General features: G+C 38.7%; 1 protein-coding gene across 7 annotated transcripts in view; it reads right to left on the bottom strand.

The window, feature by feature from the left end:
- The window catches only part of SLC38A6 (solute carrier family 38 member 6), a 103,626-nt gene that overhangs the window by 75,655 nt on the left and 8,254 nt on the right, over positions 1–19,717 (bottom strand). For all 7 annotated transcript variants that reach the window (XM_045014734.1, XM_045014732.1, XM_045014729.1 and 4 more), the window contains exons 4-5: positions 19,596–19,648; positions 14,888–14,927 (exon numbers count right to left, since the gene is read on the bottom strand). In XM_045014734.1, coding sequence (XP_044870669.1) covers positions 14,888–14,927; positions 19,596–19,648 — 93 coding nt within the window. The remainder of the gene's footprint in view (positions 1–14,887; positions 14,928–19,595; positions 19,649–19,717) is intronic.

Here is a 19,717-nt window from a genome sequence, read left to right as displayed (position 1 = left end):
CATGATGTCACTCTTCCCATGCATTTCTATTAGCCTCTGGCTAACCATTTAATTGCTTATCCTTTGTTGTGTGCTTACTGTTTGTTTTTCAAATTGGAGTCCTATTTCATTGAATTCCACTCCCAAGAAGGGAGCTAATTGTGCAACAAGAAACTTGCACGTGCTAAACATTTGTATGTATCTTTCTTACTTTCTGTATGTATACAGAATCTAATATACTAATAAATAATCTAACAAGCTACTTCAGTTTTCTTGTCCAATTTATGTTCTCTTTGCCTTTTTTCTTTTCTCTAGGATATGAAGAAAATCAGTGCTGAATGTACTAAGTATATTTATACCATGAAGCTTACATAAGATATGAATCTCTCTTTTGGCAACTCATGAGTAAACAGCACTGCACAGGATACCATGCTCTGTTCATTGTTTAAGAGAGTAACTCCAGCTTCTTTTTCATATCAACAAATACAGTTACATATTTCACAGGAAGAACGGCACTTGGTGAGGCTGAGAAAACCCCAAAGATTTAAATGAATAAATCAAATATTTTTATTTAAATTAAATACAGGTGATTTTTTTTTTAAATGAACACACACTAAATTTGAAATTGAAAACCTATGTTAAGGCCTAAATTTATTATAATCTATTAAAATCATGTAAATTAAATACCAAAAATAGTATTACAGAGTACATGTATTCTGCCAAACTTTAAGAAAGTCAAACCACTGAACTGCTGGAAATCACTGGCTAGGCACCTGGAACCCGAGTTTATTGAAGTGCTAAACCAGCTTTTGACAGCAGTAGCTTCTTCACTTAAATTTATTCAACTAGTTAGGTTCAATGACTAGTTCATTCAAAGTTATGAAATCAACTGGGAACTGAAAAAAGCAGGAAAGCTTGTTTACCTCTCCCAACCTTTGAATAATAATTAGGTGTAAGAGGTTGAAATCTATTAGTTCTAAAATCTTGAAGTGACCAGAAACAATCAATTTGATTCACTAACTACAGATGATACTTCATTAAATCAGTTTTAAATGCAAAACATGTTTTGATAAACTTTTTGATAAGAAAAATGTGTGTCCCCACCACTTTTAAGGGAGTCATATATAAAAAAATAAAATGCTGGTTTTGTACATTTAATTGAATTCAAACAGTGCTTGACACAAATCAGAAATAAAAAATTAATCTACTGAATAAGAAATGCATCATTTACCATAACAAAAATTTAAAAATTAAGAATTTGAATAAATATAAATTAAGCTATATAATTGCTTAAATAAATATGTATAGTGTATCCTGACCAGCAAAAATGCACACCAAATTTAGTGTAGAGGCTCTATTTAGTTGCAAATCAACATATTTAACAGTTATCAACTAGCCAGAATCAACCTTTCTTTAGGAAAATAAAAAGTACAGATGCAAAAGAATTAAAACTGATGATTAAAGTCAGCAAGAAGGAAAACTTGATTTAACACACCCTGTTTTAATATATTAAACAATATGGAAAAAAAAGAAGCTAATCATGGATCCTTTGAAAAAAACTACAAAAAAGTTACTTAAAGAAATCAGTTTGTTGAAACTAAAGGGGGAAAGCTTTCCATTGAGAAGGGATGTAGCAATTAAAAAAAAAAGTCTAACCAATTATTTTCCAGTAAGAAGAAAAAATAACTACAATGTTCACTAGTTTTTTGTCCAGTGTCTACTAATAAGAGTAGGAGAGAATCAAAACAGGTATCTTTGGCTACAAAGGCATGATTTTTATGTGATTTCAAAAATGGCAGATGCAGCCATAAAAATCTTCAAGTTATACTGTAAAACTTAAATGCTACCTATACTGGAGAGGACTTAGTGTATAAGGTCATCTCTCATAAGGGGAACAGATGAGCTGGCCATGAAGCTGAGCTGTTCCAAAGCAATTACAAAAGACTACATCATAATCTCTGATTTGTCCCAATAGTAAGGAATTAACATTTGGTGGAGTATTAAAACAGACACTTAAGGGCTCTAAAGAATTATCTATTACATACAAAAAGTCACATTAAAAGAACATTAAGGTTGCAAAGCCAAGCACTCAAAAAATTAGTAAGTGCTAGAAGTAAGGCTGCCTGTGCAATCTGGCTCAGCCCTCTTACATATATATACGGTACGTATTATGACCGCCTTGGCCAATATCATGTAGGAAGTGTGCGGCAGAGCCAAGGAGAGAATTCAACGATCTTGAGTCCCAGTCTAGTGTCTTAAATATAAAAAAAATGTCTATTCTCTTCTTGCTTACCCTCTGCTTCATTCGCTGTCTATCTTGTGCATTGAATGATGCAGGGGTCCTATAGAATAAATGGTATGTGATGACGTAACTAGAGACTGTAACATAATTCAGATGCACAAAGAGGCTGAACTACACTTGCAGAGACAACCTTAATATGGGCATTTCCTAATGCTTGATTTAGCAACCTTAATGATCCTATAATTTAACTTTTTGTACATAATTACTACTAGGAACTGGCTGATCTTTATAACTCCTCCTTGACTTATGGAAATTTTGTAATTCAACATTCTATCAGGGAGAAAAATAATAATTCTCACCACCTGTAAGTTATCAGCCAACAGATTCACCACTGTCCTAAGAGCAACAAGTGACAACGCTTATCAATATACAGAACTTATTAGCACATTGTGAAATGCTGATGTTGGCTGGCTAATTTGCAGGATAGGATTTATAATGTATAACGTTAGGCTACTTTGCACCAAAAGTTCTTCATTATGTAGTTGGGGGCATCACAACAGGTTAATACTCACTAGAAACACATATGTAATAAATGCATGAGTCATCATTTCTGTACTGTGCATTTATACTGTTTGGCACTCACCATATGACCCAGATTTAAAAAACCATTATGTGGGGGAGAGAGAGAAATATTGAGAAAAGTCCAATAAATGAACCACCAATCCTCTCAGGAAGCCCAATCTTAAGCCACCTAAATGGCTTTGATTTTTGGTTCCCATAATACTAACTTCAGTTTCTCCTCATCATCCTACCCACAAACAAGGGATTTGCTGCCAAAGTCTAAAGTAGTGACTTAGAATCAGAATATCAGGGTTGGAAAGGACCTCAGGAGGTCATCTAGTCCAACCCCCTGCTCAAAGCAGGACCAATCCCCAACTAAATCTTCCCAGCCAGGCCTTTGTCAAGCCGGACCTTAAAAACCTCTAAGGAAGGAGATTTCACCACCTTCCTAGGTAACCCATTCCAGTGCTTCACCACCTTCCTAGTGAAAAAGTTTTTCCTAATATCCAACCTAAACCTTCCCCACTGCAACTTTAGACCATTAGTCCTTGTTCTCTCATCTGGTACCACTGAGAACAGTCCAGATCCATCCTCTTTGGAACCCCCTTTCAGGTAGTTGAAAGCAGCTATCAAATCCTCCCTCATTCTTCTCTTCTGCAGACTAAATAATCCCAGTCCCCTCAGCCTCTCCTCATAAATCATGTGCTCCAGCCCCCTAATCATTTTTGTTGCCCTCCGCTGGACTGTTTGCAATTTTTCCACATCCTTCTTGTAGTGTGGGGCCCAAAACTGGACACAGTACTCCAGATGAGGCCTCACCAATGCCGTATAGAGGGGAATGATCACGTCCCTCGATCTGCTGGCAATGCTCCTACTTATACAGCCCAAAATGCCGTTAGCATTCTTGGCAACAAGGACACACTGTTGACTAGTATCCAGCTTCTCATCCACTGTAACCCTTAGGTCCTTTTCCGCAGAACTGCTGCCTAGCCCCTTGGTCCCTAGTCTGTAGCAGTGCATAGGACTCTGCACTTGTCCTCATCAGATTTCTTTTGGCCCAATCCTCTAATTTTTCTAGGTCCCTCTGTATCCTATCCCTACCCTCCAGCGTATCTACCACTCCTCCCACTTTATTGTCATCTGCAAACTTGCTGAGGGTGCAATCCATTCCATCCTCCAGATCATTAATGAAGACATTGAACAAAACCAGCCCCAGAACTGACCCTTGGGGCTCTCCGCTTGAAACCGGCTGCCAACTAGACATGGAGCCATTGATCACTACCCGTTGAACTCGATGATCTAGCCAGCTTTCTATCCACCTTATAGTCCATTCATCCAGACCATACTTGGAACAACATGTCCACTGCTTTCCCTTCATCCACAAAGCCAGTTATCTCATCATACGAGGCAATTAGGTTAGTCAGGCAAAACTTGCCCTTGGTGAATCCATGCTGACTGTTCCTGATCACTTTCCTTTCCTCTAAGTGCTTCAAAATTGATTCCTTGAGGACCTGCTCCATTATTTTTCCAGGGACTGAGCTGAGGCTGACTGGCTTGTAGTTCCCCGGATCATCCTCCTTCCCTTTTTAAAAGATGGGCACTACATTAGTCTTTTTCTAGTCATCCAGGACCTTCCCCGATTGCCACGAGTTTTCAAAGACAATGGCCAATGGCTCTGCAATCACATCTGCCAACTCGTTTAGTACCCTCAGATGCAGTACATCCAGCCCCATGGACTTGTGCGCGTCCAGCTTTTCTAAATAGCCCCGAACCACTTCTTTCTCCACAGAGGGCTGGTCACCTCCTCCCCATACTGTGCTGTTCAGTGCACTAGGCTGGGAGCTGACCTTGTTTGTGAAGACAGAGGCAAAAAAAAGCATTGAGTACATTAGCTTTTTCCACATCCTCTGTCACTAGGTTGCTTCCCCCATTCAGTAAGGGACCAACACTTCCCTTGACCTTCTTCTTGTTGCTAACATACCTGAAGAAATCCTTCTTGTTACTCTTAACTTGGGAGGTTGTATATTCATATCCAAAGGGAACTGTTGGACAGTTCACATGATTGTTCCTTCCTTATACTTGGGTTGGTGATACCCCTTAAAAAAAATCCCATGGTTGGAAAGAATGAACCTTATTCCATCTGGCTACTTGTTGTCAATCAACTAGTTCAGTTCATTACATTATTACTAATAACTTGCATCTTTATAATGCCTCATGCAAAAAATCCCAAAGCACTTTACAAACTTTATACACAGGAGGGGAGTGAGGTGAGGAAGAGAAACAGACTTTGTAAAAACCCCTCTGTTGAGACACTGATATCTTGGTCAGAAGAGACGAGAGAACTGTGAAGTGGGAGATGGGGAACAGACTACAGTAAGACAGCAGAGCAGTCTTGTCTTGTGGAACTGGGTGAATACCAGATCAGTAAGATGTCTCCTCACAGATTCCAGACAGCATAGAAGACGGAAAGAAAAGTAACAATTGTATTCCCTTGCTAGAGAGAATCTGACCAAGAAAGTCCTGTTCATTTCAAAACACTGAGAAGAGAGGTTAAAAACTAAAAGAGCGGGGGGGGAACCTAGTTAAAAGTTACACTACCAATAAATAAATAAATAAATAAATAAAAATTACCTATCACTGAGAAACTGAGCTGGACTGCTCAGTTGAAACTGGATCTTTCATAGAAACTAATGCGACAACAGATCATTTGAACTTTTACATTTCCCTGTATAGGTAAAATGACCTTACCAATAGTCTGTTCTGGCCTAATGGATGTAAGAGAAAGTGTCCATCTAAATAATGTGATGTCAGGAGATGAGAACTGTGAATGTAAGTGGAACTGGAGAGTGGAATGCTGAATTTTTAGTAGGCTAATTCTGTTTGTATGGCGATTTGGAGTGGGGCTGAGAGAGAGGAACATTACAGTATCTCCCTGGATGCCACATCCAATAGGCTGAGGAAAGCTGTGCCTCCCCAAACCGCCCCGTGTGACCCTGCCTACACTCCTCCCCAAAGCCACCTCTTGCTTGCCCTTCCCCCTTGGTCCCAGCCCAGGTGGCAGGCTGCTCCTCTTCAGTGCTGCTGGGACTTGGGGTGGCTAGGGCCACCCTGCGCTCAGGGGCGCACCGCTCGCCCTGCGCTCAGGGAGGAAAGCGGGGCCGGCTGGGGGCTAGCCTCCCCCAGCTGGAAGTTCACCCGCCGCCCATGAGTATCTCCATCTACCCATCTGAAAATCAAAATAATACTACAACCAAACTGCAAAAAGAACAGGAGCAGAAAAACTAAGTGTGAATGCTGCCAAAAATGCTACTTTGCCCCTCGTACTGCATGACTCTTCTGTTTATGTCAGTTTCTAAGACAGGTTCTCAAACTGGGGGCCATGACCCCTCAGGGGTTGCAAGGTTATTACATGGGGGGTTGTGAGCTGTCAGCCTCCATTCCAAACCCCGCTTCGCCTCCAACATTTATTACAGTGTTTAATATAAAAAACTGTGTTTTTAATTTATAAGGGGGGGTCACACTCAGGGGCTTGCTGTGTGAAAGGGGTCATCAATACAGAAGTTTTAGAACCACTCTAAGGCATCCATCCCATGCATTAAGTATGTATAAAAATATTACACAATCAAAACAAAGTCTTGAGGGCTCTCCCACTCAATATTTATGAAAAGAATATATTTCCTTTAGCAAAAATCTACAAAATCACTGGAGATGCATGAATTTGGTTTAAAACAGTACTAAAAACCATAGGTTTAGCCCTTGTCTGTATGGGAAAGGTATACTGGTAGAAGGCACTGTGAATATAATCTGCTATAAATTATACCAATAGAACTTCCCGTGTGAACTCTCTTATTCTGGCATGAGAGCCTTTTTCCGGTTTAGCTTATGTCACTTTGGAAGTGATTTAAATAAAGCTGAAAACAGCCACTCTGATTCTGGAATAAGGAGTATCCACATGTTGAAGTTATACTGGTGTAACTATGGTGGTTTAAGTACAATTAGACCAGTCTAAGAGGAAAAATATCTCATTAGACAAGCTCTAAATGTATTCAATCTGCAGATAGATTTAAGAATTATTTTTTCTTAAAAGTCTTAATATTTTTTACTGTGTCAAAAATCTCTTAATTACATTCACTGCATTATGAAAATACAGCATAACTGTTCTTACTGGCCATCAATTGTTAATTTAGTATGGCAGTTGACAAACGTGCCCTTATTTAAAGAAGCGCTACACTGGAAATCCTTAGTTTAAAACAATAAGACTAATTAGCTTTCAGGTCAAACACAAACTGCAGTGTGCATTCCAGTTTGTTTAAAAATAGGATTAGATTTTCTGTATTTGGGGGAAATTCAATCCAGTCTTTAGCAAAGAGATGCACTATGTCTGCCCTTCCACTCTATGGGGGTGTTAATTTATTCCAAATAGGTTGGTAGAATATGTACGCTGATGGAAGAGACAAGGATGCAATCCCTGATTTTCTCACTATATTGGCCAGATTTAAATTCCTCTGGATTAGCACTTTTTAAACAAGACAAAATTCTATTTACAATACATTTTGTAATTAAATGACTAAGGAACTCTCAGCAGAATAAAAGATAACTTGCAAAGCAGAAAAATATGACCATCTTGATCACAGGAAACAACTGAAGTTTGAGTATTTTACTTCCACAGTGCAAAATATGCCACTTGAGCTTTAGTACAAGCAAGATAATGCTGTAATTTTATATACAAGTTATGTAAATTGCACTACGTACAAATTAATCACTGGAGCAATAACTATGTTTAACCAACCTTATACAAGTTATAAATAACTTCTGCCCTAATTTAGGCTTCCTCCAATTTTCCCCACTGTCTTAACTGTAATAAATGTAAATCCAAGTAAAATCTGAAAAAAAGTCCCTCTCTTCAGCATAACCAGCCTCAGACTGCTAATTAGCAGCACTTAAAAAATACAAACAAAAACCCACCACAACTCCATGTTCATGCTGTGCTCTGACTGGCCAGCAGATGGCACTGAGAGAGCATTGCTGGAAAAGCACATTACTACACCCACACCTCTACAAAACCCCCAAATGTCTCTTATGTAGACCCTTTCCTAGATTTAGCTCTTTTTAGACTTAAGAAAACAGTCTGCCAGATATTGACTATTTTAACTGCAAAAAATCCCTAAACAAAAAATAAGAAAGCAAAATTTTAATATTTAGTAATGTATTCAACATAATTTATTGAAATTTGCTACAGTTTAGTCAAATGTCTTCATGTGTTGTCCATTTTATTCATCATATTAACAGACTGTAAATGTAACTCACAAGAGAATTAAATGTCTGCGATATCTGTAGAACGTCTGTTTAAAATGTATAGTATGCAAGCAAACAACATAGATCAAGATAGAGCTAGGCTTGCAGGATGCAAAACCAATACCATAACTAGAGTTTCCTTTCCCGGTACTCTTTGGTGTTTATCAATTTCTCTTTGCATTTAGTTTAGAATCTGACTGGAAACAGTTTTTGATGTTTTCAAAGAGGAAATAATTTTGCACCTTTTGAGAGCCAGCTGAATGCAGGTAAATAATTTAACTTGTAGAAGGCACAATTGGAAACAACTAATTTTCTTCAGCACTAGAATTTGCTAAATCCTTGTACAATGAACTGTTGCTTTCACATACGTTTGATTTGGGAAACTTAATTCCACGGAGCTGCAAATATTGATCATTTGGATACAATAAACAAAAGCAGGCAGGTAACCCAAACTGATCTTTAACAAAAGAATTCCACTGTGCACCTCAGACTATTGTTGTTCCAAAAAAACCCTGTGGAGATCATTTATGTTCAACTGCAGTATTTAATTCCAGCTGCTACTGCATATAGTATTATTAAATTCATGTTCTCAAAATTTCCAATTTGTTTCTATCTATCAAAACTTCCAGGTTCCATGTGATCAGTCATACCTCCCTACCACAATGATATTCAGCTAGTGCCAGTCTTTAGCCTGGAGAAATATGCTGTAAAACTCTGCCCACACAATTCCTGCTTTAGACCTCAATGCTGAAGATTTGTTAGTGCTGGCAACAGACTGTGAAATGCTCTTGTGCAATACTTTATTATGTGTCTCTCCATTTCCCACAAATCTTGCTAAAATACTTCACTCTCCAACTTAATTCATTATATATGCTGTCATATCCCTACTGACACACACACACTTTATTGCAGGAGAGGACAATTAATCGGAGGGTATTTTTTAAATGGGAAATCTTTGAGAGCTTTTCCTTGGGGAAGAATTCCTTCTCATTGTCCTGCCCCCTTCCATGGAGTAGCCACCCACAAACCTGGCAGATCCTTCAGGATCTAGGGAACCCACAGGATGCAGAACCCTGGATCTGGCCCAATGCACCCCACTCACTGCTACACAGCCACACAACTCCATTGGAGCTTCAATAGCAGGGGCTCCCTCTAGATTTGGTTACTTCTGGAAAGGATTATGTAACAGAACAGATAAACATTGATGGGGTTTTTTAAATTACAAAATGGATGTTTTAAAATGTCAAATCTGATTTTTTAATTTAAAATACATTTTTCTTTTAAAAATTAAACCTATTTCAAATTAAAATTACAACCTTACTATACTCTATTAAAATAATTTAAATTAAATAAAAAAACATTCAAACAGTACATCTTTGCTGCTGAAGTTTCAAAGAAAGTCATACCACTGACTCTCTTTGAAAAAATCACTGAATAAGCACTGGAACCAGAGTTTGTTGAAGGGCTAAATCAGCTTTTGACAGCAGTAGCCTCTTCTGCAGGTGCAGAGATAATTTCTTCATTTCAGTTTGTCCCACATCCCACTAGTTCAGTTCAACAACTAGTTCATTCAGTCTGAGAAACCTGTTGGGAACTGAAAAAGCAGGAAAGTTTATTTTCCTCTTCCAATCTCAGAATAAAAAACAAGGTGTGATAGGAGGAGATCTAACAGTTCTAAAATCTTGAAGGTTATGGTGACTAGAAACAATCAGTTGACTTCATTAACTACAGATAATACTTTTTGTTTAATTTTAATTTAATTTCATTTCATTTATATGTTTATATGTAAAACATGTTTTGATTAACTTTTTTCCTTATGTGGCTAGCACATGTAATATAATTTTAACAAACATTTTTAAATGATGATTTTGTAGATTTTAATTAAATTTCAATTTCCATCCAAATGTAGCTTGACACAAATCTTAAGTAAAAAAAATATTAATCATCTAAAAAATAAGAAATGCATCTCAACATAATAAAAAAAGTAAAAATCAAGAATTGGAATAAATGTGTGTTATATAATTGCTTAAATAATGTGTATTAGTATGGTATATCCTCCTGGTTAGCAAAAAAGTACCAAATCATACTATAGCAGGGCTAGTCACCTCCCGAGTGTCCCCTCATGGCCAGGAGTAGCTCTGTGGCACCCTGCCCCAGTGTCCCCTCTTGGGTAACTGAAGGACTCCATACAGTCTTATCCTCTAATCCATCAACATGGTTTATTACCAGAACATAGTTCAAAACAGTCCATAATAAAATCCCAACATATATTCCATTTATCATTCCAGTGCAAACATACATTTAAATCCCAACACATCTTTGTCCCTCGATGTCACATATACCACACACTGGCACCTTTGGCCATGGTCTCTTTGCCAGTTCTCTTCTGACCCTCTGCCAGGATAGCCACCCCAACCCCTCCAACTGGAGTGCAACCCTGCTCTTCCCAGTGGAATCATCCACATGTTGGGAAATCATTCTTGCCAGAAGAGCATCCCTCAACTCCCTCTGGCCCTCTCACTATTCCCTAAGGTTCAGCCTTTCAGTGCAGAGACATCAGTCTTGGCTCCAGCTTGGAAACAGCAGGCACCTGCTGCCTTCAGCCCTGGCTCTCTGGCTTGAGGAGAAACCCCTCTTGCTGCTCTCCTTGTCTTCAGCTTTCTCCCAGGAACCAGTCAGTCTTCTAGCTCTGGCACCTCTCATCTGCCCCTCTCCCAACTGACACGTCTGTGTTCTAAGGCAACCCTCACTGGCTCTTTCTTCTCTAGGGCTCAGATAACCTCTGTTAAGCCCAACTGAAGTGAGCGGAGGCAGCACAGGTACCGTCCCTGCTCCTCTTAAAAGGCCAGTGTCACTCTGTGACACATACTAACCAATGAGAATGAACCATTCTTTTTCAAAATAACTAAAGAGTATAAATGCAGGACAAGATTAAAATCAATTATGTAAATCAAGATTTCCTGCTTGCTGATTTAAATAAAAAAAAATCAGTGATTTAAATCAATCCACCCTGTTATGTAAATAAGTGAATACCACCTGGTGCTGTGGTAACTAAGTATCTTCCTTAGGACAAAATGATTTTCCCCTCTCTCCTCTACACATGCAGACTGAAAACAGCATGAAGAGCCCTTCAGCTGGGATGTGTGTAGATGGAATAGGCCACAGTCCTCCTCCCCACTTTCAGCATGGCAGGCCTGGGATGTACACCTAAAGGATCATTCCATGCATGGATCTCAGGACGAGGTGGGAAGTGAGACAGTAAAGGATGTGGATGGGATAACATGATGATCTGGCATCGTGCAACTTCCTATCTACGGCCTAATTCTGCAACCCCTTCTCATGCTAAGTAGCATTTATGTGAATAATCCCATTGAAGTCAGTGGGACTATTTGAGTAACTATTACTAGTATGAGTAAAGACCTGCAGAACTGGGCCACTGAAAGTCACAAAATACTGACTAAGGGAATCAGCGAGGATACCAGATTAGCCTGAATCCTCCCACTCAACCTACCAGGGTTACCTCATTAATGAATATCTATAATATAGCAACACATTCATGTTGCTATCAAGACAGCTTGGTAAGTATTTCCATTGTTTTTTAATTGCTCTCTATTTTTGAAGTTTATATTACTCAAGTAAAAATTTGCTTGAAAATAAAAATCTTTAGGCCGCAGTTTTGTTGTTTTGTTTTTTAAATAAGTGCAATTTAAATGTGGCTATTTCAAAATGAGCAGAGTAAAAATATTAATAGTGTAAGAAGCTTTTTAAAGCTTGCAAAACTAAAAATAGCTGACAAATTTTAATCGCTAGTCTGTACAGGTCCTCAGCTAGTTTTTGGTACTTAAATGGACTATTTAATTGGCTCTACTTGAGTAAACAACAGGCACCATCAAGACTTGTAAATGTGGAAAAAATAAAAATAGTTTAAATGTTGATTTAATCTTCACAACAACAGTATAAGAATTGAATAACCGTGTTTAAAAACTTTAGAATGACAAATCCCAAGCACTATCCCTAACTTTGAATTCCCTGGCTTCTGATTGCGTATGTCTCAACTTTAACTTTTAAAATGACTATTAAAGAGATTTTTTTTTAAGGCTGATTGATCCAAATTTGAGTTACTATTCCTTTTCTTATAGCCGTTTGTAAAAACCATGCAAGTTTTTCTTTGGTCAATGCGTCTTTGCACAGTAGTAAAGTCAGCATCCCCAAATAAACAAACAAACCAGCGGGTGTGTGCAATAAAGTTATTAAAAATAAGAAGTTTGCTTTCAACTCTGCAAGATGTCTTTTGTTTTGAGTTTTTTTAAACAAAATATAACCATGAGAAAAAGTTTTTTAAAGATTATGAAAAAATAAATAATAAAAAACAAACCCAGAACCCTGAAGGCATCTTTTTAAACATGGTAAAAAATAAAAAAAATAAAATAAAATCTCCACTCCAACTGAGTGTAAATCACTTCCATATATTATGGTTACTTTTAGAAATAATGATACCACAGTAAAAAATAATGCCTAACCTACATTCTGAAAGTGCCAATAATCTTCTTTGTAATGAGATTCCATATGATGCAATATTCCCAGCTCTGATGATGGAAGAGGTAAATGGAGACCATTTTATTTCTAGTCGTATTCTGACATTTAAGGCATTGATACAGCTTGCTGGATGCAAAGAAACAAGGGTGGGGAGACACACCAAAGAAAGGGCTGAACATAAAGAACTCCATACTGATAAATCTAGAGGCATCCCTTCAGGACAAACTAAACTCAAAGGCCTGATCCCTCTCACTGAGAAATCCATGGAAGGGGACCAAAAAGGCAAGAAAACTTCCTGTACCTTCATTGTCTCCTCAAGGGTCAAGATGATGGAGTTTTGATGGGGAGAGGCCTCCTAATCCTGGGAATCTGTTAGATACTAGGAGAGCCAACTATAAGGATGACTCCTGACACCGCACAGCTTCACTAGCTCCCACCTTTCCCCTGGCAGCACACTTCCAAAGAACCATGCTGCCATTGGCTGAGTCCCTTTAAGACTGTAGAAATAGCAGTTGCTGTGGAGGGAGGATTCACTGAGAGTGAAAACAAAGCTCACAGCTGTTTTAACATGTACATCTAGAGGCTGATCGGGGGATGTGGACAACAGACAAATCCCTACTCCTCTCATCCCCCATGGAAGCTGCACTCCCCCATCCCCACCCCCAGTTAGACAAGGCAGAGTGCCTCTTTATGCAAAGGGGGGTGCTTTTGGTCTACACTGATTCAGTTAGGGATAGGTGATTTTTCACTATCTGTGAAATGGGTTAATCTTTGCAAAGAACTTAAATATATGAGGGCAGAAAATACTTGTGCCACTCTCCTATACTCCTTTGCACTTAAATCCTGAGAACCAAAAGACAGAGGATTTGGAAAGTGACAGGCATTTTTAAATACTTGAAAGCATGTTTTCCAGTTGTGAAAGCTGTTCCTTGAATTAACCTATTAAACAGAAATGAAATTCTTGGCAGAACAGGTCAAGATCTCTGGCAGAGAAGTCCATTGCAGAAGATGGAATAAGTAGTTTGATAATATCCAACATACAACAGCTTGGGCCTCTAGCATGACTAAACTGAGTTTTATTAAAAGTGACACACAGAGAAGGTTATGAACTGTTATGGGGATGAAATAAGACTCAAATTTCCTTTGACCACACAGCCTTGTACTAGATCCCAGAGTCACCTGAACCTTCACTATGTATCCCCTCTTTGTCTTACAGCATTTATTTAGTGGTCCAGTCAAATAGGAAAGGAAATTTAAAAATCTGTTCATAGCTACATAACATCCTCTAAAACCTGCATGAATAAATAATCTTTAGACCTTGGAATTAATGTGTTTGCTCCTGTCTGGAATTAATTCCAGGATTTTTATAGCCATTTAAATTAAGTAGTTTCCATTATTAGCAATTTTAGTAAAGGCAGGCCAATCATAAAAATCAGTCATTTGGTCTACTTCTAGGTCCATTTTGCAATGAGTCCAGGTACTCTGCTAATCACTGCTTGTTCTTTATAGAACCAAACACTGGAACACTGTTTCTCTTAGTCATTATAAATGACTGTCTGCATCCTCTTTCCTAATCTTTTTATTTTGTTTTCAGCACATTTCCTGCTTTCACCCAGGAGAAAGAATCCAGTTTAAACCTGAGCATTCCACATAGTCAGTCAGTCTCTTCTAACTCTACCTTTTAAACCTACCTTCTTTTGGACTCTACTCTTAATATTTCTGTGACTACTCCTACTTTATTTATATGCTGGTTGCTAACTGGGATTTACATGTTTATAACTATGTAATTGATTATTTTTATTTCAAGACAGTTATTTCATTAGGAAATGTACTAAGAAGGGCAAAAAAGAACTATATAGCTAAACTACACAGCAGATGACAAAACTGATTAGTATGAAAAACAGACCACATTATGAAGGAGAATGTATACTCAACACAAAGTCTCAAATTAACCAAAACCGGAGGAAAACTACCATTAAGCTAGCATACACAACATTCTGTGATTGAGTAAATAGAAGCCACTAAAACAATTACATTCAAAGGCCAACCTTTTATGCTTGCATTCATCATGTCATGCGTAGGAATTGCAGGGTAAAGAGCATGTGATGTGACAAAGTGTACCTACTGTAGCACTTGGGCATAACAAGATCTCATAAACCTTCCCCTTAAATTTCCTCTTTTTGTCAGCCTCTCTCACAAGTATAATATTACCTAAATATAGCCTTGTGTTTGTAAACATCCCAAAGCACACATACCCCACTATGAATTTCTTACCTCCAATATTCTGAATAATTATCGTAATTCCCACAATAACCTGTAAAACAATTGATTTCTTTAGAAAGGGTAAGGAAAACTAAAAACAAAACTTGAGTCTTTAACGGTCAAATTGCAAATTGATTATCTTAAACCAAATGTAGAACTGATAATTAGTACTGAAAGGAAGGGCGTCTTCTGTTTAATGACTAGTTTATCAAATATGGAAACAAATGTAATACAACAGCAAAAATCTTCACCAGAATACTGTATTTTCATTTTGAGATGACAGAACAAAAGTAGTTATAAATGAAGTCTGCTCTGTAGACTGCTCATTTTTGTATCATTCAGAGGGCATATGAGTGTATTCTAATAATTTTCTTAGAACTTCACTGCATCTGTCATTCGGCTCTGAAGAGACAATCAGATAGTACATGCAAATCTCTTCTGTGTGTCAGCCTCATCAGAGGCTATGAATATTTTTTTAAACCTCATTTTCTCTTTAGAATATTAAAAATTTACTCTTAGATCAGGGATTTTTTAAATTTAAATTTCTGATTGTTTGTAGGACCAGTGCTGGGAAAGAAGTTTATCAGTCCAGAAAGCACTGAACTGATCCAAAGTATATCTAGCATTTATAGTCATGAGAGAAGACCTTAAAATTAGTAGCCAATGGGGCTAGCCTGCTAGCTTGCTATGTTATATAATCTGTTTGTTTGTATTGGTTTGATTGATTATATTATTTTGATTTATATTGCAGTAGATATTATTTCATTATATTTGGCTGTAATGCAAGGAAACTACAGGTCTGTATCCTGTATGATTAGCTAGAGCAAGTTAGCATAAGTGTTTGTAACCTTTGACATAGATAAATTACCGACCAGTTACCCTTCTGACTTTGGGGAAATGAATGGAGAACTGAAGGTGTTTACCAAAGTTCTGGAACATATCAGTAACCACAAGGTATACTGCAAGAACATGGAAGTAACAGTTCAGGCCAAAGGTAATGGTTTTGAGAATGAGATAATCGATATTAATATGTATGAATATGTTATTAATATGTAAGAATATACTAGTCTGTAGATTAAGTGCACCCTAAGATTTATCTGGATGAGGAAATAAGACTTGGGCATGGAAGGTTGGGCACTGATATGAAAATTCAGGATAGTGCCAGGACCCTATAAGAGGGCAAAACCCCCATATTGAGGAATCCTTCTCTTAGTTATCTTTCTTTAAATTCTCTTTTGTAAAACTATCAGCTTAGCTTCTGCAATATAGCTTAGCTACTCAACTCTCGAACCTGATCTCTACCATTTTGGGATTCAGGAACCTGGACCAACAAACTCACTGGACATGCCAGAGACGAGGGTGGTCCTCTGTGTCGCACTACCAAATCCCCGAAGGGTGAGTAAGCTAGTTTAAATAGCTTTTGTAAAAGGGATGTTACCACCAGGAACTACAGAACTATACTTTTTTTTGTGGCTCTGTGGTTTGTAGCTTTGATTACTCTTGTTTATTTTAATAAAGATCTTAAAATTTTGACTTTGTCCACAGTGTGAATGTCCTTGCTGCACACCTCAAGAGTCCGGACAAAGTATTGAACTCTCTACATTCTCTAATTCTGTAGCCTGATTTTGGGATAAGAATCTAAGTATCTTCTGGTCAGATCATTGGCAAGCCTATAATAAATCAGCCCTATAAAAACAGGTTAACAAATTATGTTTCTGTGATTACTATCTTGCTGTCTTTCTAGTTCAATTCAAACATATAACCATGGACCAAAGTAGTGGGTACTTATTTTGTGGGCACAAAGATAGTAAATAAATAATCAGCGTTTGAATATTACAGTGTTGGGCGCAATAGAAAAAGCTAAGAAAGAGGAATAAAGAAAAGAAAAAGAGGTGGCTGAAAACCTGGATCAACTTCTACATACATTTCAAAAGTTCAGATTCCAATCTTTCAGGTAGTTTATAGAATTAATTTCCAGTTGTAATGTGTTACAAAATAATAGTTATTGAAATCATGCCAGAATTGAAGCTGAGAAAAAAGCAAGATAAGTATGACACGATTTTAAGACGTATGAGACCTTGTCATTTGCAAGGCTGGAAAGAAGTGTCTAACACTACCAGAGAGTTAAAATTACCAGCTTTTCAACAGTAGAAACCACGCATTTTTTATTCTGATTGTTTGTGGTTAACACATTTAGAATGGATATGATAAAAACAGATTTAATATTTTGTTAAATATCAAGATTTATTACCGGTTGAGGTAACTTGATCTAATCTTAGCTTTGGTCAATAAATCTGAGATCAGAATCTGGCCAGTGACGCAGAAAAAAAGACTTCTGCCTTGTGCTTTTTTTGTCTTCAGGAAGTTGTTTAAAAAGGCAACCGTTTATTAACTTTGTTTTGGCAGTTCACACACAACCTGAAGTACTCCTCAAGTACTCCTTGTTCTTTTTGCTGACACAGACTAACACAGCTACCACTCAAACCTGAAACACAGATCATAATAATAATGGAGAATGGGTAATGTTTAATATACTTCTCTCTCAAAAAGGAGATCCACTACCAGTGTTTTTCCTGTTGTGACAGGGTATTCACCCCACACAAGGCAGAGTGGGTTAAAGTAGGTCAATTAACCTTATGTGCTGCACCTAGAGGAGAGCCAGAGCTCAATAAAGCCTAATGGAAGAAGTAGCTCAGCTGGGAATGAGCAGATTGGGCCTGTCTAAAGGAATGAAGCTGAGAACAGAACGGGGCTGCTTCAGAGGAAGTAGTTGGCAGTCACGCCCTAAGGGAAGGGAGGTTTCTTTAAGGCTACAGAGTCTTGACAAGTCAAAGGGAGGAAGAAGTCTACAGTCACTCCCTGGGAGGAGGGTATTTGGACCGGGGGACTAAAAAGGGGATGTAGGAAAGAGCCCAGGGAAACAGCGACAGGGTCTGGGAGCAAGAAGACTGTAGCTGCTAGACACATGGTCCCTGGGCTGGAACCTGGTGGACCCAAGTTTCCCTGTCAGCAGCTGGGAAAGTTACACAAGACCTGGCCTTGAACTGGAAGATTGCCTGGAACAGCATGTGGACAATAGATCCAGTGGATTGCTAATAGCTTGGAAGAGGAGGACTACAGTGAGCTGGCTGGAGGGCTGAGTCACAAAGAGGGAGTACTGCAAAACCAGGAGAGTGAGGGGGAGATGTGGTAGAAGCAACTGTCAGACGGGGAGCCTCAGACCTGAAAGGAGCTAATATCTAGCTGTCACCATAAAGAGGTGTCCCAACAGTGAGTGAACCCCGTTACACCTGCACATGCTACATCTAATACTGGACAAATCTGGTTAAGAAAAATGCTTGCAGCAGACCATCTGTTAATCAACATGGAAGCCACATCAATTTATTCTTAACCCCCAAAAGCCTTTATAAGGACGTCTGAGAATAAGAATTGTTCATCTGAAGTGATCACTAAATTTATAACACTCCTTAAACTTTGTCTGATTTACTTACAGTATTCACCTTCCATGTAGCATCTAAGGTACATCTTCACAGCAAACACACACCCACCACAGAGAGTCTCAGAGCCTGGGTCAACTTACTCGAGCTCATGCTGAGGAGCTAAAAATGGCAGTCTAGATAGGGCCCTACCAAATTCATGGCCGTGAAAGCCTGTCACAGAACGTGAAATAAGCCCTTCCCTATAAAATCTGATCTCCCCCTTGCTACTGGGGGCTCCTAGGTGCAAGTCCCAGGTGGGCTTGTCCTTCCCCTGCACAGCTGCTCTTGCTCTCAGGGGGAGACCAGACCCACCTCCGAATGCCTCCCCCGCTGCAGGAAGCTCCAGCCCCAGAGGTTCCTGCAGCTGGAGGAGGCTTGTGGGGTTGGGTCTGATCTCCTCCTGCTCCTGGAAGCGCCCCAGCTAGGGGGCTCCTAGCTGTAAGTCCCTGCTGGGCCGGGGAGGAACAAGACTTGTCCTTCCCTTGCATGACGGGGGGGAGGGGAGGGAGAAAATCAGACCCCCAAGGTTACACCACCATATTTCAGCTGCAAACAGATGAAAACATGACATTGACCAATTTTAAAATCCTCTGGCCGTGAAATTGATCAAAATGGACCATGAATTTGGTAGGGCCCTAGGTATAGATGTTTGGGCTCAGGCTCTGTAACCCAATGAGGGTCTTGGAACCTGGGCTCTAGCCTAAGCCTGAAGATCTACACTACTATTTTTAGCCCTGCATAGCAGGACCTGCAATCCTGAGTCAGCTGACCTGGGCTCCGAGACTCACTGCTGCAAAGGGGTTTGCTGTGTAGACATCTCCTAAGCTCTCTAAGAGTTGAAGCACCATGATGACTCATTCAGAGACATCTGTAAACAGATTATGTGGTAATATTGTGCAGAATTTGAATATGGATTGGAAAGGAACAACATTTTCCTTCAAGATGTCTTTGTGTGTAAACAGAATATGCCACCATAAATTAGAGCTACTTATTTTAGGGCTGACTAAACTTTTGGCCTGCACAGTCTAGAAATTGAAGGTGCCATAAGGAGTCCTCATTGTTTTTGGCGAGTAATAGGAATTTATTTACAAAAATCATGGGGTTTGTACAATGTTAGGGTTTTGCTAATTATACTACATAGCTATTTCTTAAACAGGAACGATGTAACTATAGTCAACAAAATATTTATCAGAACTAAAGTACAGAATAAAAGAGACATGGGTACTGTAAACAGAAGTTACCTTCCCAGGTGATCCAAATGCAAAGAGACCAAGATCTTCATAAGAAGTGACAGCTGTTAAAAGAAAAACAAAGTATTTCCAACTTCATATTCACTTTAGTTATGAATAGTTGGTTGTGTTTT

This window comes from Mauremys mutica, chromosome 4 (genome assembly GCF_020497125.1).
Source record: "Mauremys mutica isolate MM-2020 ecotype Southern chromosome 4, ASM2049712v1, whole genome shotgun sequence".
NCBI lineage: Eukaryota > Metazoa > Chordata > Testudines > Geoemydidae > Mauremys > Mauremys mutica.
The sequence above is the reverse complement of the archived record's forward strand: the minus strand, read 5'-3'. Positions and strand labels throughout refer to the sequence as shown.